We start from the raw sequence: 27,887 nt of genomic DNA, 5'->3' as shown, positions 1-27,887 counted from the left end.
CCCCCACCTCCAACCCTTCCCCAGTATCAGGCCCCCCACCTCCAGTATGAGGTGTGGCAGCCCTACTTGTCTGATACTCCTGAGCACACTCAGGCAGCCCCAGAGCAGCAGGACAATAGCTCTGGCAGGAGGTGCATCTTTAGGAATCACCTGCGGAGCAGCAGCAGCTGGGCTTTGTTTCAGGTCAAGGAGAGACAAAGAAAAGGCACTTGTGCAGGAGGCAGTGGAGGCTGTGGGCACGTTCCCCCAGCTCTGCTTCCTCCCCGTAGGGGCTTTGCTCTCCTGCTCTCTCACAGGCCCCAGGGTGGTGTCCTTCCAGATTCACGGTCTCCTTGATATCTCAAGCCCAAGTCCTGAGTTGCGTCCCAGTCAGGTGTGGCAGAGGGCTGGGAGCACCCAAGCTCAAGGGCTGAAAGGATTCCAGGGGGACATCCGGGCCCCAGCAAGTGGCAGGGCAGGGGATGAGGGTGGCCACCTACAGAGGGCCCCGGAGCAGCACTGGAAGGAGAGCAGTGATGCCTTAGCTCACTCGGGGACGCTGCCCGGCCTGGCACTCAGAGATGTTACTGCCAGCAGCTCTGGGGATACAGGAAGTCTGGTGAGTGACACCACGCCACCCAGGCCGTGTGGTGGGCACTGCTGACCATGTCCTCGGTTTTCATTCTGGTTCCAACTGTCCCTCCAAGGGCTGGCGGGCTCCTCTTCTGAACGGCACAGACACTTTCTTTCTGTGGGTGAACGCATCCCTTGTTTCTGTTGGCGCTGTTGTCGCTCATCGTGTGTTTTCCTCTTTACAACCTGTGCTTGCTGCTCTTCCAGTTTAACTTAGGAGCAGCCCTTATTTTCTGCATTTCTAGTTGTCAGCATTCACTGGGGCTTTCCAGGTGGCGCTAGGGGTAAAGATCCTGCCTGCCAATGCAATAGATAATGAGAGATGTGGGTTCAATCCCTGGGTTGAGAAGATGCCCTGGAAGAGAGCATGGCAACCCACTCCAGTCTTCTTGCCTGGAGAATCCCATGGACAGAGGAGCTAGTGGGCTACAGTTCCTGGGGTCGCAGAGTCAGACACGACTGAAACAGGTGAGAACACACTCAGGTTTTACTTCAGTCGCTCAGTTGTGTCCGACTCTTGTCACTCCTTGGATTGCAGCACTCCAGGCTTTCCTGTCCTTCACTATCTCCTGGAGTTTGCTCCAACTCATGTCCATTGAATCATCAGGCCATAGAGCCATCTCATTCCTGTTTCATCCACGAGAGAGGTGGCTGGGGCTCGGCAAAGTGTCTGGTCCCACTGGGTGGGTGTGAACCTGCCCTAACCGCTCCCTAACCACGTGACTGTCACTGTGTCCTCCTCTGTAAATCGGGAGGGGGCAGCACCTGCTTGGTAAGGGGCACACACGGCATCTGGTACATAATCAATGCACCATCCATCTCAGCATTGTATTTACTACTAATAGGGACAGCATTTAATAATCTGCTCCTTTTTCTCTCTTGTCACTTAACTGTGCTCCAGACCACATCTGCTTTACTTACCCCTGTAAATCCCACACCCAGCACAAACGAGACTCAACACATTTGTGGCTGAAGAGGCAGGAACATACGCTGTCCTCAAGGAGAGGAAGCTGAGTGATATGGGGGCCTGATGATAACCCTGTGTGATGAGGGGACCCCAGGAGGACCTGTGTGGCTGTGGGGTGGGGTGGGGGGCATGAGCAGAACCCCTGATGAGCTCCTGGGGATGCGGAAGGTGGCAGGAAGGAGGGTGGGCTGTTCCTTGTGGGGTGTCCACAGATTGTACCTCACTCCTCACTGAGGAGCACTTAGGCCGTTTCCAAACACATGTCACTGTTAGGACGAAACAATCATCGCCCAGCTCCTACTCAATTTCGTAGAATATGTTTCTAGCACTGGAGTACAATCACCTGCTTTATTCATTCCATGCTCCGTTCATCCACCCATCCAGCCAGCCATCTGTTCATCCATCCACCACTCACTAATCAATCCATCCATCCACTCTTAATTCATCCATCCATCCAACCATCCACTCATTAACTCAGCCGATCATCTCAGACCCATTGAGAAGACAGTTGCCTCCTCCACTCCTGCTCCCAGGAGGACCCCCAGCATGATTGACAGGAGCCTCATGGGGACGACAGGGGAGACACAGAAGGGAGATGCCTGCAGGCCCTCCTCCCTCTGAACGGTGAAGCACCCACCTGGTCCTAACGCCTCCTTGCTGGGGTGTTCAGGCCGGCCCTTTTCCTTCTTGCGAAACAAGCGGCTGATGGAGGACTTGATGCCCTTCTTCTTTGGGGCTTTGTGCAGCGAGCCCTGGCTGCTGGTGCTGCTGCTGGGGTTATTCCCGGGGCTGTCCTGAGAGCCTGTGGAGCTTCGGGGAGAGAAAACGACCTTTAACTGGCACCCTTGTGCAAACACACACCCCTCCACAAGAGCTACTGATAGAAACGGGCACCCAGCAACACCCGTGCCTCAACCTCGCAGCTGACAGTTGGAGTCTCCTTCACCAACCACACTCCACATGAGCAATGCAGGCCCCCGGTGTCAGACAACCGCACCGGGAAGCTGAGATTCTCTGCCTCGAGCTCTCCCGCGAGGAGGGCTTGACTCCAGGCCAGCTGGTGCAGAGGGCGCTCTGACCCTCCCTTAGGGTCGCTGCTCGGCAGGTGACGACGCTCCAGGAGAAGACGAGCTCCCCTGCTCTGGGTAGTTCCCCTCGCCTCCCACAGGGTAACCGTCCCCGGCCGTGGCAGGAGAGCGACGGTCACCGTGCAGGGCGGCTGGTCAGGTGACCACACGTGCCCCCCATCAAGTGCTGCCTGGCTCAGGACGGGAGCTCAGCAAGTGGTGGTCTGAATGAGGACAGTGTCAGTCACAGGAGGGGACAGGGTCTCCTGAGAGGAGACCCCTGCAGAAAAGGGAGGGACCCTCAAGAGGGAACCCAAGAGGCACGGGCCCGTCACCGTCAGGAACGTGCCCTCTACCCAGAGCAGGAAGAAAGCTCCCACAGGAGTCAATCTGTAGAGATGGACGTTTTCTAAAATCACTGAGGTCACTGAGCTCTTCTTCCCCAGCACCTGAAGTTCACCACTAAACACAGGCACCGAACTCAGTGGTATTCCTTTAAAATCATCCTTGCAACTCTTTCAAGACAAGAGGTGCAGGGCTCCTGAAACTGACGATGCACACACAGGTCACTTACTTGTGGGTGTCCCCGAGGTCCTCATGGGTGACTGTGCGCAGCGCCCCCGTGCGCAGGCGGCCCAGCCGAAGGGACCGTGGCCAGGCGAGGGTCGAGGTTTCACATTTGATGGCGGTCTTGTCATCTCCTACCTCTTCCCGTATAGCTGGCAGCTGAGGGAGTGAGGTAAGTGTCAAATTGGCTAACAATAGACTGTTCTGAAAAAGGCAATCACACAGGCTTTACATTATAACCAGAAACTTATTTGAAGATCTATTAGCTATGCTTTCCCCCAAGTACAAAAAAACCCTTGTTATAGCTTAATGCCATCTTAAAGGACTGTCTTGTTCAAAAAAAGTGGGGCTATGGGGCAGCGAGAGCATCTGACTGAGTGCAGAGACCCCAGATGGGAGCCTCCCTGCAGCCGGCCTCGGCCCTCCCTGGAATCCAGCGACCAGATGGCCCTGCGGGGCAGGACAGCAGAGCGATGCTGGCACCGTGAATCCTGCACGGCATGAACTGCCCTGATGAAAGGACTGTGCTCATCGCCAGATGCTGCTCAGAAGCACCACAGCTAGAGTACAAAACCTCTCAGCAAAGCCGTCCAGACCTTTCTGTTTGAAGGAGAAAAAGACACAGCTTGTGCCACCATCCAAGATCATTTGTAGTGATGATGCAGGTTACTGGAAGCCATGACAACAAGAGAAACACAGAAAAGGTACCTAACCCCTCCACGCGAACACCATGTGCCTGGATCGTATTTCTCGGTAACATACAGACTGGGGACTACCCACTGAAGTACTTACACGCAGTTCGAGTGTCATTCGCTCACAGTGGTTTCCATAAGGCACCCCCAGGTCTTCACTAAGAGATGATCTTGTATCACCCTAGAGTGGTGGGAGGTTCAAAAGGGAGGAGATATATGGGTACCTATGGCTGATTCATGTTGAGGTTTGACAGAAAAGAAAATTCTGTAAAGCAATTATCTTTCAGTTAAAAAATAAACTAATTAAAAAAAAAAAAGAAGAAGAAGAAGAAGATGATGATCTCTCTTGGACTCCCAGCGTTTCCGCTGGTCCTGGGTGTGAGGAAAGGAAAGACAGTGTGGGAACAGATTAACCCTGCAGGGTCCAAACAGGTCTCACTGATACATTTCGGTGTGTGGTTAAACCAGGGGAGGTTTTAGGAAACATGCATGGCATGTATTGTTATAAACAATGAATGCGTTGTTTTGACCAACTAACCTGTGCCTTTTTGGTGGGATTCTGTAAAGAATACTGATCCCGTGCAGGCCCACAGGAGCTTGGTGACAACAAGGTAACTTAGTGCAAAATACAGCTGAACTCATTTAAGAGCAGCTGGATAAACTGGGCTCCCTCCCCTGAGCTCTAACAAGAACCCTCAGACAACAGAAGGCTACAAAGGCTAGAAATTTTCCACATGGAACTGAACAGGGATCAATCTCAAATTCAAGTTAAAATAAGCATTTATAAAAATCAGAAAACAGCAACAAACAGAGCAGGGAAGTGACACGCCTGGGTTGACTATGGACTCAGTGGAGACAAACACCTGCCTCAGAGTCAGGGCCCAGGCCAGCCCCTTCCCCCGGGCCTCCTCCTGAGGAAGGCCTCTGGGTCTGTGCCTGGCTGCCCTCCCCCAGGATGGGAGCTGCCCCACTGGTGCCACATGTGGCTAGGAAGGGCAGTGCCGTGTCCTCGCTGAACAGCAGGGCAAAGCAGGCCACAGAGCAGGCGAGCAGCACACCCAGGTCACCAACCCCAGGGGGACGGCGCTGCTCTGCTGTGCTCAGCAGAAGGGCTCCCGTGCACTGAGCTGCCTGAACTGGAGCACGGCCACCCCAGTCCTGCGGGAAGGCCCAGGAGTGCTTGGTCAGTCGGCTGGGAGCAGGAGAGGGACAAGGAAGGCCAGCCCTTGGGGCACTGGACTCCAACAACAGGGGCTCATCCAAGTGACCCGAGGGGAGAGGCAGCGAGCTCCCTCCTGATGCTCCCTCCATCAGGGATGCCGTGATGGACACGAGAGCCTCTGGAGGAAAGGTGGCTGGACAGCACCATGGTTAAGTGTCCAGGCTCTGATCAGACCAGTCCGCACCACGCTGCTGGGTGTGAGAGCCTGGGCAGGGTGCCCGGCCTCGCTAAGCCTCAGTGTCTATGTCTGCTGAATGGGGATAGCAGCAGCCTGGACCTCACCTGGGGCTGAGATGACAGACTCGGAAAGCACGTGCCCGGCACACAGAGTCTCCTGCACACTGCTACCCACCATCATTAAATTGGCTTCCCGCAAATCTAACATCTATGGCTCTGATTCAGTCATTTCTTACATGAAAACACTAAGCGGAAATTCCATGGTGGTCCAGAGGTTAAGACTTGGCACTTTCACTGCCGGGACACTGGTCTGATCCCTGCTTGGGGAACTAAGATCCCATAAGCTGTGCAGCATGGCCAAAAACATAAGTACAGAAATTTTTAAAAATAAGAAATAATACTATGTCTATTATAAACACGCATGAGATGATCAGAAGGCAAACAAGTGGGAGAAAGGCAAACTGTTACAACTGTCCCAACGAATGACCTATTTCCAACAGAACCATCAGCACATTTTAAGTGGTGGGTGAGTTTCATTACTTCCATTAAAACATCAATTATTCACCAGGACATAACCACACAGTGTTCATTCACGTTACACGATAAGGACTCTTCAATACTTCACAGAGAAACAAAGGCCTGCTAAATTAGTAAACAGTTTACCTTTCGACGCTGCTTCCTTAAATCACTAGGCTGATAGATGCATGCAAAGAAATGAAGAGAAACCAGATTCATTGCGACTTTGAAGCTAAAATTTCAAGAATCCGTAGAGGCAAATACAGTAAAGCAAAAATGATGGCAAACATGTAAGTGACATGAAGATTTAGAGAACATGTGACTGGAAACAGAACATTTTTTTTGACCACAGAAGTTAAATAAGCTATTCAAGATTTACTAGAGAAACACTATAAATTATTACTCAAGAAGATACCATTCTATTACAACATCATGATTTATTAAAGCACAGCATTCTGTACAACAAAGGGCCTTAACAGGTGTCTATTCTCAGCCGAATTTCTCTATAAGTTAGTTTCTCTTAATCAAAAACATGTTATACTTTAAATTAGTAATTTAACTGATGAGGAAGTTACCATAATATCTATTTTAACACTGAACAAATCTAGCCACCTATTGGACATTAATGTAAAATCCTGACACAGAATTTGATTTAAAACTTCTCACAATAAATTCATTAAAGCAAGTTCCCTTTGAAAATATGTAAGAATGAAAGCTAGCATAATAGCAGGTGCAGTCTTTACATTTTATTAACCATAGAAGATACTTTTTTAACGAGTCTAATAGAGACATTAACTGTGCAAAAGCTGATGAGATTTACAGTCTTAAATACAAGCACCAACACAGAAAGGATATTGTGTCAGTTCAGTTCAGTTCAGTTGCTCGGTCGTGTCCGACTCTTTGTGACCCCATGAATCGCAGCATGCCAGGACCCCCTGTCCATCACCAACTCTTGGAGTTCACCCAAACTCATGTCCATTGAGTTGGTGATGCCATTCAGCTATCTCATCCTCTGTCGTCCCCTTCTCCTCCTGCCCCCAATTCCTCCCAGCATGAGAGTCTTTTCCAATGCGTCAACTCTTCACTTGAGGTGGCCAAAGTGCTGGAGTTTCAGCTTTAGCATCAGTCCTTCCAATGAACACCCAGGACCGATCTCCTTTAGAATGGACTGGTTGGATCTCCTTGCAGTCCAAGGGACTCACTCTCAAGAGTCTTCTCCAACACCACAGCTCAAAAGCATCAATTCTTTGATGCTCAGCTTTCTTCACAGTCCAACTTTCATATCCATACATGACAACTGGAAAAACCATAGCCTTGACTAGATGGACGTTTGTTGGCAAAGTAATGTCTCTGCTTTTGAATACACTATCTATGTTGGTCATAACTTTGCTTCCAAGGAGTAAGCGCCTTTTAATTTCATGGCTGCAGTCACCATCTGCAGTGATTTTGGAGCCCCAAAAAATAAAGTCTGACACTGTTTCCCCATCTATTTCCTATGAAGTGATGGGACCAGATACCATGATCTTAGTTTTCTGAATGGTGAGCTTTAAGCCAACTTTTTCCCTCTCCTCTTTCACTTTCATCAAGAGGCTTTCTAATTCCTCTCACTTTCTGCCTTAAGGGTGATGTCATCTGCATATCTAAAAGTCCATTAATTCTACACTTAAGAGGATCATTTCTTCATGTAAGCACAATCTCATTTATGAATTACACATGATATGTAGTTTAGGATCCATCTACATATATTATGCTTATAACTGTGTGCTGCTGCTGCTAAGTCCCTTCAGTCGTGTCCGACTCTGTGCGACCCCATGGACTGCAGCCTACCAGGTTCCTCTGTCCATGGGATTTTCCAGGCAAGAGTACTGGAGTAGGTTGCCACTGCCTTCTCCTGTAACTGCACAGTGATACACCAATTCGACTTACTGCTATGGGGGAAAAACACCATTTAATGACACATGAAGACAAAGCACAAACCCGACTAAGGGGACACACGCTGTGGACCACAGAACGGGTATGACCAGAGCAAGTGAGGGGACGGGGGACGGGAGATGGATGGGTAAACTACAGCCTCGGGGGCTGGGGGGGATCTGGATTCATGATGACTAAGCAGACAACAGGATGAGAGAGGGAATCAAAACCAATGATGAAAGCAGACACACTGTCAGAGAACTCCAACAGCAAGGAAAACATACAGAACTGTTCTTTTCCAAATATTTGGAAAGAAATCAAGCATGAAACCACAGAGAAATCATCAAAGAATTTTAAATATCAACTAATTAGCCAATGATGCCAATTATAAAAACAGTGTCAAAAGAACACAAAATGGACTGGTTACCACTTCACAGGCCGCTAAAATGATTCACGGTTAATTTAATTATAAGCTGACTAACAATGCAGCTAACATGAAATGGGTGGTAACAGAAAAAAGAGACAATACAAGTCCAGATACAAAGCAGAATGTTGTACACGTGATTTCATGGGGTAAACAGCAATACACTCACAACACCTAAGCTAAACACGCAAGAAAGCTGGAACATGTGCTTTAGAGCCGCACACTCTGTCACCAAAAGCCCTAGGTCGTCATCCGAGTTTTAGACTCAGAAAACTGAGGCAGCCCAACGTCTTCCCTGGGGCCCTGGGCTTTTAACCTGGTTTCACACGCAGAGCTGGACTGAGCGCGTGGCCAGGTCCATCAGCAAGCAGACCAGTGTAGATTCTTGGTTTTGTTCCCACCGCATGCCCTGCACCCTGCAGCCAGGCATCCCCAATGGAGAATGTGCTGTACGGCTTTCCCATGCCATGAGAGCTGCCTATGGCTACTTTCACGAAGCTGTCTGCTCCCTGAGAACAGAAACTTCCCTGCAGCTGCTGTGCCCAGCACAGGCCAGGCCCAACGTTACAGAGGCAGGCTCTGGCTGAGTTCATGATGACGTGCTAAGTAGTGGTCCAAATATCAAGACTAATTTGTCGCTGTGCCATTGTGGAATGATTAAAGACTAGGCAGTTTAAAAACTTTTAGACCTCTGAGCGTAGCAAATGTACCTGATTTTCTTCTGGGTATAAAGAGAAAAAACAACAAACAAACAAAAAACAGCGTGCTGGGGGAGGGATGCGGCAGGGAGGAGGCAGACACATACCAGAGTCATGATGCCCAGCTGGTCTCCCTCCTGTGCCAGGCTGTGCCGCCTCGTTCTGGGCTTGGGCAGGGGCGGGCAGGAGCCAGCATGCGAGGACGTGGGAAGCAGGTTGAGGGAGCTCACTGATTTAAAACGACGGAGGCTGCCTAAGCTCCCCCTGCCCTCCCTGCTCTCAGTCTCCTCGGCTCGCTGCTCCGTGTTCTCCTTCTCTTCTTCGATCAACCTAAAATAGAATAAAATGCGTCACCTGCCTTTGTCAGCAGAGGAACCTATCTGGACAATAAATTTGGGCTGGCATTCTGTGTCATGATTAGCAAATTCCAGAAACAGTTGCTCAATGAACATCTCAGCCAAAAGGTTCTACGTTTCCTCTTTTGAATATTCTCAAACTTAGAATAACTTAGCGTTGAGTCTTACAAGCTGGCCCTGATCATTCATGCTTGATTTCACTTATTTACTCTAACATTCTGAAGGGGCCCTGGTGGCAACTCTCTTTCCTGTGAAGAGATACCTCAAGTTGACAACCCTTACCTCCCCTGCTCTCAGGGCAGAGATGCACGTCAGTGCCTCAAGTCTTTTCCACTGGGAATCAGGAACTCTGTATAATCCAAACAGCAATTCACAAACAAGCTGCAGTTTCTAAACACAAGTCTCCAGACCAGATGAAGTGCTGAGTTGATCTTTTTTTTTTTAATTTTTTTTTAAGTTTGTATATATACAAATGCGTCACTTGATGAGGTTCTCCACCAGCTTTGTGTGAGTTCCTGGATTCATGTCAATGTGCTGCATTAACCTAGAATTCACAGTTTCTGCTCTTCTCCCCTAATGTGTGGTGGATGTTTTTATATAGCAGTTTAAATACACGATTATGCAAATAAAATGACTTTCAAATTAAAATACAAGATTCTTACAGGAAGTAAACTCTCCAGCTTCACTTCTACTCATACATCTGGAAAGTTTTTCACTGTTGCTAACAAGTTGATGGACAGAATTGACCATTTACATCAAGTCAACTTGTCGCATAAGGAAAAATCACTTTTACCCGACAACTTGCTGTAAAAATAAAAATATTAATATATAACCGTTCCATACTTCCTGCAGGGATGCGGAAAGACCATCTTTCTGAGCTCGTCTGTGCTCAAACACGGCCCACAAAGCTGTCTGTCTTGGCGTCAAATGGGCAGGCAACACCACCTGCGTTTGCTGGTTTTCCCGTTCACCCCCTGCCTTTCCCCGGGAGCCCTGCACTCGGCCGACAGGAACGGGCACCTCGGCCTGGGGTGACGTGATGAGAACAGTCTGAGCAGCAGCTCTGCCTGGTCCTGTGCAGGGTCACCGGCCTGCGGCCACTCTGAACATGGACTCGGGACACGGGCATAGCTGTGCGGGTGTGGCACCAGGCAGGCCTCGGGGCCCCCAGCCACCTGGCTGCACCCAGACCCAAGGCCCCCTGCTCACCACGAGGGAGGCCTTTGGATTCTATCCTGTTTTGAAAATTGTTATAACTGCCAAGACGGTGTCTAAAGAAAACATCTTAAATATACTGATGAGATGAGAAAAACTCAAACACACGTCCTTGGACCACTGTCTTACAACAAGCCAATCTTCACACTGCATTAAGTTAAAAAGGAAAATGCAGATCTGAGTGGGAATTTGCCAAGCGCCAAACCCCAGCTTTCACCAGGTGGCTTTTCACCGGAACATGGGGGGCTCTGAGGGACACAGGAGGGTCCACGGGCCACAGGGGACACCGCCTCGGTACCTCACTCACCTTGGGGCTCAGAGCTGAGGGGGGACACCCCACAACGCCCCCCCCCCGCCCCCACAGAGTGCTGACACCACACCACGGACAGAATGCCCTGGCTGACCGAGCTCTGTAATCAAGGGCCATCTCAAAACTGAAAATTCTTGAAGCATACCTGAGGTCAGGTTTCTTACTATGGAACACTCAGACGTCCCTAGGAGAAGACAGCTCCTCAGAGAAACCGAGTTTCTGGGGAGCTGAGTTCAGGATCACCCACCGGATCTCTTCGTTGATGGCGTCCAGCTGCTCCTGCATCATCACGGTCAGAGTCTTGGCATCAGCCTGCCTGACGGGCGACAGCTGAGTGGCCGAGCTGAAGAGGGCGACCCTGTCGCCCTCGTCATCAGACACGCCCTCGTCACTCTCAAACGCCTGGGCCACGTCGGCCAGCATGCTGGCTTGCTGCGTGCGCTCCCAGTCCTGCTCCTTTGGGGTCTGCACCTGGGCACGAGAGGACCACGTCTCATCAGCGACATTCAGGGCAGCTCAAGTCTATCAGGAACTGAACCCAATTTTACATGGAAGCCCTGACTCTGGATAAATGGGCCATGCTCATGAGACACTGCCATCTCTTAAGCGAACAGGACTCAAGAAACAGGCAGGGGGAGAATCCAGTTCCTAGATGGCCTGGTGACACTCAGGTCTCAGCGTGGACAGCAGGCAATCCTATGAGGTTATTCACAAGGGTGGGCTGATGGAGTCAGAGACAGAAACTGAAAATTACAAAAATACATCCATGCCTCCATCAGCCAGGCTGGAGGAAAATAAGAAAAAAGAACCCTTCAGCTCGGCAGCCGCTGGGTCCCTATCAGCGGTCATCACTGGTACCAGTTCACCAGAGTGTGCCATCCTCACAGGCTCCCAGTCCTCCGTTTCCCAGGCTGGTCTGAACACCCACAGAGAGGCGCAATCAGGGGCAGCCAGGAGACGGGAGGGCCAGCCCCTCCGCGGCTCTCCTCTCGGGACACAGGCCCTCGGGCTGTTCTGGGGGATGGCTCCTCGCACTGCACGGGTGGCTCTGTCATCAGAGACACATGGGATAGTGCCAGCGGGGCCCCGTGCCGCCCTCCCGCTCTCACACCTCACACCCTTCTCTCTGAAAACGTCCCCCCTGCCACACTGTCACCCAGGCCCTGACTTCTTTCCCAGACAGGACCTCAAAGGAACTGAGGGGCAGCCTCGAGGTGCTGGCTTGCTGGCTCCCTGCCCCTGTGTCCAGTGCCCTAGCCTCCTGTCTTCATCACGACCCCGCCCCAGGGCTGGGCTACCCCATTCGCTGGCTCCGGGACCGCCTGCCATCATTCCTCCTCTGCTCCAGTGAACCAGCCTATGGGTTCACCCCCATCAGCCCGGTCGGCATGTCCTCTCCCTTCTCTCGCCTTCCAATCGCACAAGGGGAACCAGCAGATTCCTCCTCCAGGGCTCCCTGCAGCGCCCACTGCGGGTCTCTGAAAGCTCCTTGGGAGTGGCCTCTATGGTACCCCTCCCCGCCAGGTCTCCACTTCTCTGCCAGCAGGCGGTGAGCCCCGCCCTGCAGGGCAATTCCCCGGGGACTCGAGGAACCCGTGTTACCAAGCCTCTTCCCGTCCTTGCCCTCCCCCATGCCACCCCCCGCCCCCAGCGTGTCTCTCCCTGGGCTCCAGGCCCTGCCCTCCCTGCGGTTATTCCTCAGTCCCTTGCGCCCCTTCTCAACCTTGGAATGCAGGATGCCCCACAGCCCTACCCTTGCACCCCATCTCTCTCCACCGGCACCCGCCTGGTGACTTTACTGTGCTCGTGCCTTTAAATGCCATCTGTATGCCCACGACCACAAGTCCACCCTGAGCTGAATGAGTCCTCTCCCGGATGCAGGCCGCAACACTCAGCTGTTCTCCTGACACGTCCCCGGGACACCCAATGGGCTCGTCCACCTCAACAGGGCTGAGGCCCGGCTCTTAGCTCCCCGCCCCGGCAGCCCTCCTCACCTCAGGAAACAGGCTCTGGCCTCGAGCTGCTCAGGCCTGAGCCCAGGCTCCTCCCTGATGTGGCCTGCTCTCTCCCTTGTCCCCGCTGGTTGACATGACCCTTTTTCTATCTCCGAGTGGCTACTTCTCTTCCTGCCTCTGGGTCTCTGGTTCAAGGTCACCCTCCTGGTGTCACCTCACTGGCCACCCTGTTTACACACGATCATCCCCTCCTCCTTGGACAACTCAGGCACTCTGGTCTCCTTTCCCTGCTCATTACTGTTCAACAGGCTGCGCGGGTTTAAAAAGGGGTCCAAAAATTCTTCCATCCTCCTCCCTTCAAGAGGCAGAAGGGGCAACTCCTGCTCAGCCCCTGAGCGAGGCAGGACTTCACAGCTCACTCTCGCAAACAGAAGTGAAGGTGTGCGGCCTTGAGACCAGGGCGTGAAAGGCCCCGGGCTAAACCCCACGCTCTCGCTCTCAGAGGGTGTTCCGAGGAAAGCCAGGCCTTGGGAAAGCCACACGGCAGGGACCTCGGCCTGTCCCCAGCAGCCAGGTGAGTCTGAAAGCCTGCCATCCAGCCCTGGGGGCCCTTCCCTTGCCCTCAGGAGGCCCTGAACCAGGCCTGCCTGCTACAATGCACAGGCACTGGGGACTGTGAGCTGCTCCCTGGGAAGTCACTAAGCTTTGCAATGATTCGTTACGTAGCAGTGGATAAAGGACACACACGGTTTTTAATTCACTGCTGGAGTCCTACTTCTGACCATGTCTGGCCCAAACTAACTGCTCACTGAATATGGAAGCTCAAAACACAGACATGTATGAACAAATACATGGCATGAATGAGGCGAAAAGATAAAGGCACTTAAACTCTCAATGAGAATTCTTCTCACTATAAGCTGATGGATATGTGTATCCATTTACTCGTAGGACGATTTCAAAACTGTGCTAATTAGTACCATGCTGGGCCTCACAGTAGGCCACAAATAATCAAAATTGGTTAAGGAAAAAAAGCATGCCTTCAAAGTAAACTCTTAGCCAGAAAAAGGAAAATGGGGAGACGTAAAGCAATCTATCAGCGCTTTGTTCCAAACCCACCTCAGGACCACGGTGTGAGGGGGCAGGTGCCTCACAAGGTGCCCACCAGGGATGGGAAGGGGGCGGCGGGGTCCTTGCCTCGGATGGCTCATCGTGCAGCGCTGCCAGCCGGCCTTTCTGGGGGCACCGCAGCACCGCCCCGTTGCCCAAGGAGTCTGCTGGCCGGTCCGCCACAGGGAACCTGAGGTCCGGGGCGCTGCCCAAGTGGGGTCAGCTGAAACACACGGGGAAGAAGAGCGCTGTTAGAAGAAAAGAGAGCTCACTATGTCAGATGAGCCAAAGCCTGTCCATTTGGAAGATCGGCAATTTCACAGCAAAAGGGCCCCCGGGAGGGCACTGCCCTCCTGGCTCCAATAGCAACAGGCCGCCCGCTGCTCCGCAGACACTCAGGGCTCATCCCCAGCAGCTGGAAAACTCCCGTATGTGGGGAAGGCAGTGCTGACACGAGGGTGTGGAGCTGACTAGGACAGGATCGGCTGTCTGGGGTTGCTGCATCCAGGGTCCCCCTGGAGCCCACTCTCAGGTCCCAGGGCAGGGCCTGCACCTGCTCTGCTTTCCCCTTGGCACCCCACCTCCCCTTTGGCCCACACCTGCTCTGACCTCCCTCTCCCAAGGGAAGTCTGTGGATCACAATCATCGGTCTGCCTGGAATACTGTCTGCACCGCTCTCAGTGCTTTTAAAGGCGCCTCAGACAACCCGCAGCAGAAAAGCCTCGGACCCACAGCTCGGAGCTGAGCACCACTGGTGTCTCCCATTAAAGCAGAGGTGAGCGTGTTACCAGAGTCTGGGCCGAACAAGGCCCAGCACAGATGCTCAGGCCCTGAGCACTAAGGCCTGGGCCTGCAGGTGCCAGGACCTCACTCAGCAGGGGCCTGCTGGGAGGCAGGGCAGCCCCGCCTTGACTGTGAGCCGCCTGCACTGCAGGACCGCCCGGGCTCTGCTCAGTCTTGTCTCTGGGACGAGGGTGGTGCCTCCATGTGCAGGATTCCCTAAACCCAGGAGACAGGGCCTTCCTCCGAGGACAGGAGACCCCATACGTCTGCAGAGTGGCCAGGGCCAACCACCAGCTCAGCCTGCTCGGGGTCACACGCTGCTCTGCTCGACGGTTTTGCGAACACTGTGCTGCACAGGAGATGGAAGTCTGGAATCTCCCAGAGCCACACCTGTCTTCCTTCCCATCTCCCCTCCCTCCTGACAGAACTGTTCCCTTCTCTGCTCCACTTCCACCCAAGGGCCTGGGGCTAGAGCACACTTGGGAACTGAGTGGGGGGTACGACACAGTCCCGCTGTGGACTGGGGACCCTCGAGGGTCCTCTGAGGGTCACAGAGGCCTCCGGGTTGGGTCAAACCCCAACCATCACCTCCCAGTCCCCTCGCGGGGTGCAGCCTCCATCTCTCTCCCCCTCCTCACCCGAAGCTCTTTCCTCCGGGAGAAGGTCTCAGAGACAAGGTGACCAATTCCTCTGGGAGGTCCCACCAAATACGCCGTGCCTGACCTGCCTGTGAGCCAGTTTTCAGTCCCCACTCCCTCCCTCCTGAGGCAGCACAGTGCCCCCCACCCAGCCCACACTGCCCACAAGCCCCACTCTGAGGCCCCACCTGTGCTGCTAAGTCACTGCTGTGACCCCTCCAGAGCTGCCTCCTGGAGACACCCCTCCCTCGCACCAGCCGCTGTGGCCCACTGTCTTCAGAGCACAGCGGCTCCTCCTGCCCTGCGGCTGCTTCCTCTTCTCGTCTCTCACTCTCACTGACACACACGGGACTGGTGACCAGGCCCCAGGCTTCTCCATCTGAAGCCCCCAATTGTGTCAGGCCTCGGTTCCTGGCACCAGGTCCCTCCTCGTTACCCAAAAACCCCCAAGAGGAGGAGGCTGTGTCCACCTCCTCTTCCTCCACTGTCAACGCAGTCCTCCTCACACTCACCTCGTCCACCCCGGGAGCAGGGGTTCCCCACCTCTGACAGCCCCAGCCCCTCACCCTGGAGGAGCTCTGCCACCAAGTCCGGCCACGTCCCCTCCTGTTCTGCAGGGCACGTGCTCTCCTGGAACTCCACCCACCATGGTTTCAGACACAGGACCAGTTTCTGGCTCTGCCTTTGTCTCAAATGACATCTCCTTTTCTCTAGAAGAAGGCTGGGTGGGGGCTCTGGACTGTGAGGATCCCCTAAGCACACAAACACAGAAATATGCGTATGGGCTCCAAACTGTCTCCTAAGTCAGGATTCAAGCAGTAGTCCATTTCCTACAGATGAATGAATGTCACCAGTAAGCACTTAATAACCTTTGCTAAAGTTTATCTCTCACTTGTGACCATTTTCCGTGAAGAAGCCAAAGAAACATTTAAATACTTAATAAGAATTACCGCCCCTATAACAACGAGGAAGAAAAAATCAGGATGCTCAGTAATCTGCTCTCCTCATTCACAAGCCAGGTGATTCCTCCCACCGCAGTCAAAAGACTACAGGTCATTAACCTTCTGCGACTCTTCAGAAACATCAGTGTCACAGTCTGTCAGGCCCCTCAAATGAATACGCCCAAATATCAACTGGTCGGCCCCCTACTTCCAAACCTCTGCTGTGGTTTTGAGTGTTGTCAATCCTGTGACGACCACTCCGTGGTACCAAGTTTGACCCTAAGGAACGATGCTTGTCTCTTCCCTCTCGCTGTCCACGAAGCTACAGGCTCCTTGAGGTGCGACCATGAGCAACACCCAGTCATACTGTCCACACACCAGACAGGCCCTTGTCACACTTGACAGCGCTGAGGGGAGCTGCCCGGGGGAGCAGCCTACCTGTGGTGGAAGGGAGCCCCTCGCAGTCTCGTCTGGTCCCCTTCGGCTCTCAGGGTTTCCAGGTTTAGAGTCAGCTGGTCCTACAAAACAGCAAATGACACAGCCTGCACCGCTTGCTTTTTGGATGTAAAGTGACTTGCACCAAAATGTGCAGAACAGGTTACATCAGTAGGTATCAACTCCCACCATTGTAATTCTGAGAAAATGTTCTCTAAGAGTCCCTAGCAAATAGAAACACTCAGAACAATGTTAACCCTTATAAACCATAATGAAGAGGAAGTTCCATCTCAGGTGTAGAAAAGGTTTCTCTGGAGGAAACATGGCAAGCCATTAACAACGATGAAGTCTGTAGAGAGAAGCTAGACTTCAGGCGGGGGTTTCGGGTCAGGGGGACACGACTCACTCTATTGCCCTCCCTCCTCTCACTGCTTTAAACTGTCTCCATGGAGCTCACCTGCATTCCTCACATTCATTCCTCTACAGCCCACTTCACTTGCTCATGGGGTAAAACAAGTCAAACGGGCCAAGTTTGTGAGTCACTCAACTCAACCTGGAAGCTCTGTGCTGTCGGCCACGGCAGTCACTCGCCTCGTGCAGCCCCTGAGCACGTGAGACAGGCTGGTGCAAAGCCCGATGTGGAAATCACACAGAGGATTTCAAGACTCGTGGTGAAAGAAGGACGTCGAGTAGCCCGTTGGTTTTTAGGAAATTTTAGATTGTGTAGGTGGCTCGTATTATCTTTCTGACGCACAGCACAGTCCACGTGAATGGCTCACGCTTTGTCTGAGCTTTTGGGTGATCCCTGAAAGGACTACTCAGAATTCTGAACCACACACAACAGCCACACACTCTAAATCCACCTATAATGCAAACACATTCAGTGTTCAAAACCAGAAGTGCTATACGTGTTATAGCAGTGGATTAGCCATAAGGAAAATGGAACTCGACTTCTGCTAAGCATCTGCTCAAACTCATGTCCACTGAATTGGTGATGCCGTCCAACCATCTCATCCTCTGTCATCCACTCTCTTCCTGCCTTCAATCTTTCCCAGCATCAGGGTCTTTTCCAATATGAAAATTCATATTAAAAAACTGGAAATAATTACCTCAAGCAAATTTTAAATGCAATAACAAAGTTGCCAAGTCTGTGTTTTATAAGATGAGCATCAATTTCAAGGTTTAAAAAGCTGTTTTAGGACCTACTGTATTTAAAAAAATGGAGAGAAGACAAAAGAATGATCTATTTGAGATTGGCTCTGTATGAGAAATTGCTGAGACTAATTGACGGGACGGGTCATGGGTATTTATTATACTACTCCATCCACTTTTGTGCATGTTTGCAATTCTCCATCGTAATACATTTAAAAAGTTTATTTTCTGTTAAAGCAGAGTCTTCTCCAGCTACACAATTCGAAAGCATCAATTCCTCAGTGCTCAGCCTTCTTTATGGTCCAACTCTCACACCCATACGTTGCTACCAGAAAAACCATAGTTTTGAGTATATGGTTTGTCATATATGGTTTGAGTATATGGTTTGTCGGCAAAGTGATGTCTCTTACTTTTCAATATGCTGTCTATGTTTGTCATAGCTTTCCAAGGAGCAAGCATTTTTTAATCTCATGGCTGTAGTCACCGTCTGCAGTGATTTTTGAGCCCAAGGAAACAAAACCTGTCACAGCTTCCACAATAAGGCATCGGCATTCAAAGATTTTTAAAGCAAAACAAAAGTTGACTTTGAATTGGCTTAGTCTAGTCATAAACAGCATCCCGATCTCAACAGCCTCTGAGCAGCAGTTATGAAAGTAAGAAGTGCACCCCTGATCGGGAGATATTGAGCTCTCTGCCTAAGCGGGGAGGGCGCCTCACCGCGGGTCTCACGATGGGAGTCAGAACCACTGCCCCCTGGAAGTCCGCCTGTGAGGCTCTGCAGTCCAGGCCCAAGAACACAGGTATGGTGGGGACAGTACTGACACGTGAGGCTGGACCCGGGATCCCCACTCCATTTCCTGGATGGTCTGTATTGCCGTGTGGCCATCCTTTCCAGGAAACCTCTCTCAGGACTCGGTGATGTGAGCCTCCACCGTCACCCTTTCCTGATGCGCCTTCTGTTGCAGGGCAACTGCGGTTCTCCTGTCTAGGGGCAGCCATCCTACACACACACCGTGTCTGGACCAGCGGTTTGGCATGTGGGACTCCAGCGCCACGTCCGAGGCAAGCAGGCTCCACACCTGGGTGCCATGCCTTCAGTTTCATGGGCCCCGGGCTGGCACCCCTAGGTTTGTCGGAGGGGCAGTTGGGAGGTCCACCTGTATCCCAAGCAGCTCCCCGGACTGGCTGGTCAGAGCAACAAGCAGCCTCTTTGAATGTGGGGAAGCCCTGGCTCCTGCCCACCGCCTATGGGCGACCACCTCTGGCCCTGCTCCCAAGGAGGTGGGTGCCCGGATCAGCAGATGGGGCCACCCAGGCACACACTCGATGCCAGAGACGGGAGTGGTGGAGAAAGGCAGTGCTGGCCCCCGCCCAAGCCACGTGTCCTGCCCAGATGCCGCCTCCCTGTCAGCACAGGCACCTGCTGCAGCTTCTTGTTCTTTGCCTCCAGTTGGGCCTCCATCTGGCGCAGCCTATCCTCGATGCTGCTGTGTCTCTCTCTCCTGCCTGTCGGCCAAGAACAGCATCAGCTCCGCTCACAACAACCCTGTCCTGACAGCATGCGGGCTGTGATCGCAGGGGCGGCAAGCGGGCCATGCTCTGTGGGAACCACGTGCCCTGGGTTCGCCGGGGACACACCCGCATGCCTGCTCACACAGCCTGCGCGGCTTCGTGTGTGACACATGGCTCACGGAGGATGCTGGTGACCAGCTCGTGAGAGGAGACGTGCTCCCCGTGCCCCAGGCCCCACACCCACGGCCGCTGCGCTCCCTCCTCGGACTGCCTGTGGCGAGCCTGCGTGGGCAGCAGACAGCGGCAAACCCGAGGCACACGTTCTACCTTCCTAAGCTGGGAAGGAAGTTCGAACCATTTAGCCTCCTGAGTGGTAGAGCTTCCGGAAGACAAAAGGTCGGACTACAAGGCCGACTGGGGATGGACAGCAGAGATGCCAGGGGAGAGGAGAAACCAAGCCTGGAGAGGAAGATCACAGGCAGAAGGGTGCCCCCTGGCGGCTGTTAGTGCCCCTGCTCTGGGAGGGTCTGTGAGCACTGGACACCGGCGGCCTCCCGCGACGTGATGGCCCCTCAGGCGCTCACTGAGCTCCTGGCAAGGCTTCCGACAGCCACGTCAGCACAGACCCGGCCCGACTCTCTATGTTCACCCAGTGCCCACTGGCAGCGCAGGGCAACACCTTTCCCTTCAGAAGGATAGGGTGGCTGGCTGGCTGGCAATGGGGTCGGTGCCCCCAGCAGCGCCACATCCCAAGGACATGGCCTCTCACCCGCGGGCTCCTGGGGACGGCGAGTGGGGAGTGGGGCCTCGGGTCTGCACGTGCCCTGCTGGGACTTCTTTAACAAGTGTGTGGATAACAACTTAAAACTGTGTTCATTACAGAGCTATTTTGGCCATCTCTTAAACGAGAATGGGATTTTTCTAGGTCTCTATCCTGCTAGGCTTTGAGTGGCTGACTGAACTCTGAGCAGCAGTGACTCGGAGCTGAAGCGTCCTAGGGACAGACAGAACTCGGGACAAAACTGGAGGGAAATTAACGTAGGGATGACGCAGAAGTGGGGCGTGCCTGACACTCAGGGAGCACTCCCATCTCAGACGGGCAGCACGACCCCCACGTCTGCGCTCCTGTGTGGACGGAGCAGCACGGGCAGGGGCGCGGTGGGAGAGCAGGGGAACAGGCCCTCCCTGTGCCCGCCCCCCAGGGACCCAGAGCAGCACCTTGGAGAGCGAGGCCACCCTCTGCGCCTGCTCCGCCTCCACCTCGGGCAGCGTCTCTGCCCTCCGCAGTCTCTGCTGCAGCTTCTCTACCAGCTCCAGGCGCTCCTGCAACCTGCGGTTCTTATCCTCTGTCTACAAAGGGAGAGCAGAGGATCAACACAGGCCGAGAGGTGTAGCCACTGTGGCTTTAAGTAAGCTGAGACAAAACCTAAATGCACGTGTCTAGTGGATTCATTCTGTTTCGGAAGCTCCCTCAGGGTATATTTTCTCTCAGTGTTCCTGGGCTTGGTCTCAGTGAGCAGAACGCCTCCTGCCAGAGTATTTGCTTTTCCTAAACATTCCCCAAGGACATCTTAAAAAAAAAAAAAAAAGTTCTTCTATATTAAAGAAGATCTGTAGAATCTTATTCATTCTTATTGACAAGTTAAGGGAAGAAGGGTTCACTACAGACCCTTCTTAAAACATCACCAGAATCATCATTTAGAGGGAACCCTACCGACCGCAGATGGCTACGGGCATGTAAGCCAAAATATGGCTTTCATCTCCTCTGAAATACAGACCTGATAAGAGCATGCCTGGTGAAATGCCAGTCAACTAGTATTTGTAAATGCACGATTATTCTTTTAACAGATCTTCTTACTCTGAAAAACTTTCAATGTAGAACATTTAGACAGATTCTTTTTTAAAAAAGAAAAAAATTAAACTATCTATAAGCTCAGGTTCCTGAGAGGTTAGCATTTGTTTCTAAGCAGCTTTCTTACTTTTTCTGTGTGCGTATTCCTCTATGTACGTACACAAACAATATGCTATGCTTTAAAACCCGCAGAAAACAATAGCATATGGTACATAGTATTTTCTGATCTGCCTTTTACAGCCATTATTTTGTATATCGTGATGCTTTTAATTAGCATTCCCCATCATACTTTTCAATGGCTTTCTAGTATTTTATTTTTGTGGTGGGGACAATGATACACTTTGGCACACACCAGACTGACTCACTTTGTTTTGGAGAAGCCAGATTTGGTTTTCCTGGTTAAGTCCTGATTATCTGAGACCACTCGGGAACAGGAGCGAGTAAGGCTCACCACACCACAGGAAGTACAAACCCTAATCAGACCGGAGCTCTAACCCTGCCTTTTGTCACAGTGACCCCAGTTCCCAACAGGCAGCCAGCTGCCGTGAAGTTCCCTGCTGCTCTCTACTCTTTCGGTAAAAACTCTAACAAGCCAACAGATTCACCTTCAAGTAAAACAAGAGTCAGGAATGGAATTCCACAAAATGGTTAAACCAAGTCCCAAATAATTCAAACATGTAAGTTTGCAGTCACCCACAATTTTTTAAAAATGTATTTCCTTCCAGTACAGCTGATTTACCATGATGTACATCCACACTTTTGAACACAGTATTTTAGGGTCATAAGAACTTTACACTGGGACTTGATTTCCAATGTGGGAGTCACATGAAAAGATCTTTACCTTCCTTCCTCAGTAATTCACTACTATAAAAGTCAGACACAGTTCATAAAAGCCATTACCTGTCGATGCCTAGAATCCTTATTTGCAATTTCATTTTCAAGTTTATTACTGATGTCGTCCTAAGTTTCAAATCAAACATAAAGTTAACGTTCTCAGAATAAAAGTCCTAGACACGGCAGTTTTCTCGGACGTGAGCAAAAATGCGCCTATCCCAAAGGTAACGATTGGCACCCATCTGTCTTAACGTTCTGTCCAGCCACTTGGTTTACCAAGCTTCTTTTCTACATAATAAACCCAAACAGCAAACGAAAAGTATACTAAACTACCCTGTTATTGCAAGAATTCCAGGAGGGAAGGTATCTGGCATGAAGTCAGGACCTCTGTCTGCTACACCATACAGGCGGGCTTGACCCAGAACAAGGAGGGACCTTCAACAGATCCAACGGGGAGCTCTGAGGCTCGTTTCCTCGAGTGAAAGTTGGAAAAGTCTCATGCAATTTCCTCAGAATTAAAGTAGAATATTAACGAGTGGAAACAGAAGTCAAATTGTACACAACTGGGAGCAGCCTTCTCAAGCCTAGTTCTTCAAAAGCAGAGTTACACCACATGGATGAAACGCTCAAACCAGGACCAGAACTTGCTGCTGGTGCAACTCCTGTGCGCCACTTCAAAATCCACTTCAGGTCCCTCCCTGGTCACTAAGTAACCAATGTGGGCAAAGTCCTAACTTTAAAAGTGAAAGGTCTTGAAAACGCGTTTTCTAGAATTCTATACGTATTAAACTCTGGCACCTAATCTCCTGTTGCCAAAGAGTAGTGTGAATAGCTTATGCAAACCTGTGCAAATATTTCTGTTTTGAGTTCTCACACAGAATTACTCACACCAAGCTACTAAACAAGTACACCTGCTGTACCACATGTTGGAGGGGTTCTCTCTGAGACGGTCTCACGGGGGAGGGGTGGGCCGGGTGGGTGCTGTCTGTCTGTGCACAGAGGAGAGGCGAGGCTCACAGGAAGAGGCCTGAGTCCCCAGCACTTTCTGTTTTCACAGTGACCGCTAGGGAGTTTCTCATAAATCAGGACACCCGCAGACATGACCGCCAGAGACATCACGATTCCACATGGTTACACAGCTCGGGCCTGAGGATCTGAGGGTGAGCAAACACCACTCGACTTGTCTGACTGCCGGTATCACTGTCACACATCCCTTCAAGGAGCGGAACCTCAGAAAACTCGAGAAGATGGCCAGGCAAGCTGCCTCAGCAGAGCCCACACAGCATGCTCCCATCTTACCGAGAGAACAGGTTCCACAGGTGTCACCAGACTCACCCGAGTGAATCAGAAGCAAATTTCAGCATCATCAGGAACACATTCGACAGGCAGTAGCGGGGGGCGGGGGGCGGGGATGAACCGGGAGACTCGGGTTGACATATATACAGCACTGATACTACACATAAAGTCAACGAGTGAAGACCTAGTGTACAGCACAGGGAAGTCTGCTCAGTGCTCTGTGGTGAAGCAAATGGGCAGGAAATCTAAAAGAGAGACAGATACGTAAATAGATAGATAGATAGATAGATAGATGACTGATTCACTTTGCTGTACAGCAGAAATTGACACAGCAGTGTAAAGCAACTATACACCAATTAATGAATGAATGGATGAATGAATTTTTACAAAAGGAACACAGTGGGCCCCCTAGAACTTGTGGAAATGAGGAGTCCACACCCAGGGTGCGGCACAGCGTCAGGGCTGCCCTCATGTCGGTCCACTGCCAATGGACCGCCTGGACCAGGCCTCTTCTACCCCAGAGACCTCGACGCAGAGGCAGGGAGGTAGCCAGTTGTGGTCTCTCCAGTGCTCTGCTCTTACTCACGCAGCCATCCCAAGGCTGAGATCCCCGGGAGAACAAGAAACCCACATTCCACCTCAGGACAACAGACACAGCTGCAGTCACTCACTTCGCGGACGTCCCGCTCAAGTTTTCTGTTTATGTCCTTGGTGTTGAGGAGGTCCTTCCTGGCCGTGTCCAGGTCCTCCTCCAGATGTTTCACGTGGGCAGAGAGGGCTGCCAGGCGCTCCTCCATCTGGCTCTGCTCCCGCAACTGCCTCTCTATGATTTCCTGGAGCTCCATCTTCTTAACCACGTCTTCCTGGTGGCTTAGAGAGCCGTCGGAGGGTCTCTAAGGGGGAAAGGAAGCCTTACACAGCCTGGTTTTGGGAGGGAGGGAACACAGTACTTCCGGGCAATCTGTGAGGTCAAAACTGCCTTCTGCGCTCTGGGAGCTCACAGGACCCTCGTGGCCACTCAGACCTACATGGTGCATCGGTGAGAGGTCCCAACAGCCCCTCACAGACTGGATGGTAAGATGAGAACCAGACAGAGAGCGAGACCAAAGACTTGCCTTTCCATTGGCGCTTGGCATGTTTTCTTGCTCATGATGTACATCAAGCACCCTGTCCGTTAGTATCTTTTCCTGGTTATTCTCCTCTGAAAGAATCATCTGCTAAAACCAAAAAAAAATTGAATCAGAGTAAAGAAATAAGTAAAGACAGCCAAACTCCACCTGGAAAACTCAACTCTAAACTGAAAACACAACATAAAAAGAAAATACATGGTGATGCTATCCATCCCGAATACCACCAGGTGATTAGAGTCAGAAAGGGGTACTTAAGAGATCCTGCAACTCCGAGCCACAAGTCTAGTTTACTAGTCATTAAAATAACCCTGGTGGGCGGGTCCTCAATCAGAAAGATAAATAACATCTGATGCCCACCACTACAGCCTTCATTCTTTTTTAAAATGAAAGGATTCAAATGACAAACCCTTCATGGAAATTACACAAAGACTGATCAAACTTACCTCTTTATGTGTGGCACCTAATTCTTCTTCTAACAAACTACACCTTTCGAGTGCTACTCGTAATCACGCTCTCAACTCAAATAAAAGGGGCCGAGTCACTGTGTGTTGATGTGTGTATATACGTTAGTACACTTCTTAGTGTATACTCACCCTAATACATGGATACTGTCACAGAATACCTTGAATGTCTCTCATTGATCTTAACGTCAAGAGAATCTGCTTGTTAACAGCTTTAAATTCTAAGTTTGAGAGAACAAAATGTTCTCCTAAATTAATTATTACCCAGTTTTTAACTGCAAATTGATATACAGAATATAATAAATCTTGAGACATTCATGCCAACTAATACTTTTTAACTGGGGGCTTCCCAGGTGGCTCAGTGGTAAAGAATCCGCCTGCCAATGCAAGAGGGCAGGTTCGATCCCTGGGTCAGGAAGATTCCCTGGAGTAGAAGATGGCCACCCACTCCAATATTTATGACTGGGAAGCCCCATGGAGAGAGGAGCATGGTGGGCTACAGTCCACGGGGTTGCAAAGATTCGGACATGACTGAGCATGTATGCAGGCAACGCTTTTTAACCATATAAAACTCTGAATTCTTACAGAAAAAAATGTATATACAAGAATTCAAGACGCTCAAAAGTCAACTAGTTACATAAATATGTGCATCATCCGCCTAACAAGGCAGCAAGTGTACAAATCCAGGACGGCCGGATGGCTGGTACCTTCTCGTCCAGGGCCTTGTGGTGTTCAAAGAGCAATTTCAGCGCCCTGAGCACCTCCACCTCACTCCTCATGCCGGCTGGGGACTGCGCCTGCCGCTTGCCTGCTGTCATCCCGACGGGTGGAATATATCGCGAAACCAGGCACTCCAGGTGCTCCAGCAGCAGCTGCAGGGCAGGGCCAAAGGAACACCTTCAACCTCATGCTCGAACTCCAGGCGGATAACTCCTCTCAGCCTCACGCTATAGCCGGAAACATGCTAAGGCACGTCGGAATCCTGCCAGTTCAGTCGAAAGTTAGAGTGGACTTCCCCAGGGGCCCAGTAGTTAAGACTCCACACTTCTTCAAGGATCATGGGTTTTAACCCCTGGTTGGGGAACTAAGATCCCACACAAAGTGTAGCATGGACAAAAATGTAAGTTAAGAGAACTCCCCCCTCATATGTACTAAAATTACATTAGCTCTCATCAGAAATTTGAAGCAAGGTATGAGAACCCAGAACTTGATCCACCCTGGTCTGTTCAGTGGGAAGATGTGGAAAATGACTTGAAAATCAGACAAAGTTTAAAGACAGCACACGGAGGCCAGCGGTGACCCCCACGGGGCAAATGTCAACACGTGAGAATCCCCCTACTGACCCTGGTGTTGTTTCTCTCAGCTTTCAGCTGAGCGATTTCCTCTTTGCATTTGCAAAGCTGCTCCCTGTAGGTGTATTCTTCGGGAGTTGGAAATTCCTAGAAAACAGTTAAAGGAGAAACTAAATGCAAACATAAATTAAAAAGAGAGCGAGACTGTGAAGACTGACCCTGTCAAGTCTCTCCAGGCTCCACACAAAGGATCTCCATGCCCCTCCAGAGAAGAGGGGTCCACTGACCCCAAGACCACACAGACCACCACAACTCAGACCGGCCTTCAGCCTCCACCTCGACCTGGCAGGCACGCGGCAGGAGAGAACCTGGAATCCAAGCCTGCCTTCTCAAGACCCAGGGACATTTGAGAAACTTTCCAAAACGTAAACCTAACAACAAAGTGGATAAAGAGATTCTTAAACGACACACAGACCTGGAGCCACTGGGGAAAGTGAAGAAAAAAAGGAAGGTCTACAAGGCCACGAGGCTTTGGAGTGTTCCTCTGGGAAAAAGGCGGATGGCACCTCAAAGCCATCTGTTATCCTCACTCCACAGAAGCCACCCAGTCATTCAATCAACTGGTTAAAATGTTAAATTTATGTTATATGTACTTTACCACAATTTGCATGCATGCGGGGCCGTCCACGTGGTGAACTTGCTCAAACTGAACCACAAGGAGTCTTTCGTTCTTCTATTTTTCTTTGCAGAAATTAAAACAATCCTGTGCTACGTATCCACTACTACATACTGAGTATTCAGCACCCAGAACAGTGCCCAGCACTTGTAAGAGGCATGTAGTAGACATGTGTAGCTATGAGGGTGTATGTCATACACGTAAGCAGTAGGTACCTGTCATTAAAATACTGGACACACTGGTCTGTGCTTTGTAACATGGGAGACATTAACGGGCTTAGCCGTTCTGCTTCAAGGACTGACTCTCTAGCTCGATCCTCATGCCCCAGAGATTCCTCCAGCCCGTATATCCTTTCTTTGCAAGAAGGGAGACATTAAGGGCCTTACCCTTTCTGCTTCAAGGACTGACTCTATAGCTCAGTCCATGTGCCCCAGTGACTTCTCCAGCCAGTGTTTGCCTTCTTGTGAGGCCCCCGCCCATCCTCCATGCAGCAACTGCACAACCTCTTACAAGGTAAAGCTGCTGGGGTCGATCCTGCCCACTAAGGCCAGAATGCTCTGGCCGGCAGGGCCCACAACCATGCTAACAAAATGAAACACAACCCCAATGCTTCGCCGGGTGAGGGCCAATCTGACGGGCCCAGCCCCCGGCTGCTCTCACCTCAGGCCGCTCTGCTTCCAGGACGTGGGCCGAGGCCAAGTCCTTCCTAGTCTTCGCCTTTGCCTTGGGGTTGCAGCGCTGGAATAACGCCCAAAGGCGGGCCCTTCTGCGACCCATCCTCGCGGATAGGGGCAGCCCCCCACTCGGGGGCAACCGCTGTTTCACGGTAGGATACCTCGGCTACCGAGCTATCACCACCAATCTCACACTACGACCACCACTCTCACACACACTGCTCTCACACACCACTCTCACACACACCGTTCTCACACTATGACCACTGCTCTCACACTATGACCACCAAATGGCATGAAGGCTCCGCCTCCAGCACATCTCCCAGGAGCCCAGAACTGGAACCCACTCGGTCACAAGAGGCTCCGTGGCAACAGGGGGGCTGGGCTCAGGTCCACTGTCAAGGGTGCAGAGAGG

General features: G+C 51.4%; 2 protein-coding genes across 5 annotated transcripts; both read right to left on the bottom strand.

Annotated features, from left to right (window-relative positions):
* LOC139179807 (liprin-alpha-1-like) lies at window positions 1-14,015 on the bottom strand (the record flags this gene model as incomplete). The annotated part of the gene is made up of 7 exons (XM_070780382.1): window positions 1-909; window positions 2,217-2,389; window positions 3,221-3,372; window positions 4,006-4,086; window positions 8,961-9,183; window positions 10,982-11,205; window positions 13,806-14,015. Coding segments are annotated over 7 exons (1,119 nt in total), but the record flags the coding sequence as incomplete, so codon positions are not given.
* On the bottom strand, window positions 13,907-27,887 carry LOC109578788 (liprin-alpha-1-like). 4 transcript variants are annotated; one of them, XR_011563967.1, is made up of 9 exons: window positions 27,459-27,887; window positions 26,174-26,269; window positions 25,538-25,702; window positions 24,355-24,456; window positions 23,911-24,132; window positions 20,476-20,607; window positions 19,166-19,251; window positions 16,597-16,676; window positions 13,980-14,019 (listed from the first exon to the last, which is right to left on the bottom strand). XR_011563967.1 is itself a non-coding variant. In XM_070779306.1 (8 exons), the coding sequence occupies exons 1-8, from the start codon at window positions 27,573-27,575 to the stop codon at window positions 14,016-14,018; spliced, it is 918 nt and encodes a 305-aa protein (XP_070635407.1). In that variant the 5' UTR covers window positions 27,576-27,887; the 3' UTR covers window positions 13,907-14,015. The 4 variants fall into 4 exon arrangements, 3 of the variants coding, with proteins under 3 accessions (XP_070635407.1, XP_070635405.1, XP_070635406.1); XM_070779306.1 differs by lacking the exon at window positions 19,166-19,251 and having other exon boundaries at window positions 13,907-14,019; XM_070779304.1 differs by lacking the exons at window positions 13,980-14,019; window positions 16,597-16,676; window positions 19,166-19,251 and having other exon boundaries at window positions 19,967-20,607.

The sequence above is a fragment of the Bos indicus genome, chromosome 25 (assembly GCF_029378745.1).
Source record: "Bos indicus isolate NIAB-ARS_2022 breed Sahiwal x Tharparkar chromosome 25, NIAB-ARS_B.indTharparkar_mat_pri_1.0, whole genome shotgun sequence".
NCBI lineage: Eukaryota > Metazoa > Chordata > Mammalia > Artiodactyla > Bovidae > Bos > Bos indicus.
The sequence above is the reverse complement of the archived record's forward strand: the minus strand, read 5'-3'. Positions and strand labels throughout refer to the sequence as shown.

Bases quoted from the DNA above. Each gene is read 5' to 3' on its own strand.
- LOC109578788 (XM_070779304.1), bottom strand. From the start codon at position 27,575: ATGGGTCGCAGAAGGGCCCGCCTTTGGGCGTTATTCCAGCGCTGCAAC. The intron at 25,703-26,173 runs GTCAGTAGGGGG...CCTGCCCTGCAG, and splicing joins CTGAGAGAAACAACACCAGG to CTGCTGCTGGAGCACCTGGA. The intron at 20,608-23,910 runs GTGAGTGACTGC...CTCCCTTTGTAG, and splicing joins TTGAGCGGGACGTCCGCGAA to ACAGAGGATAAGAACCGCAG.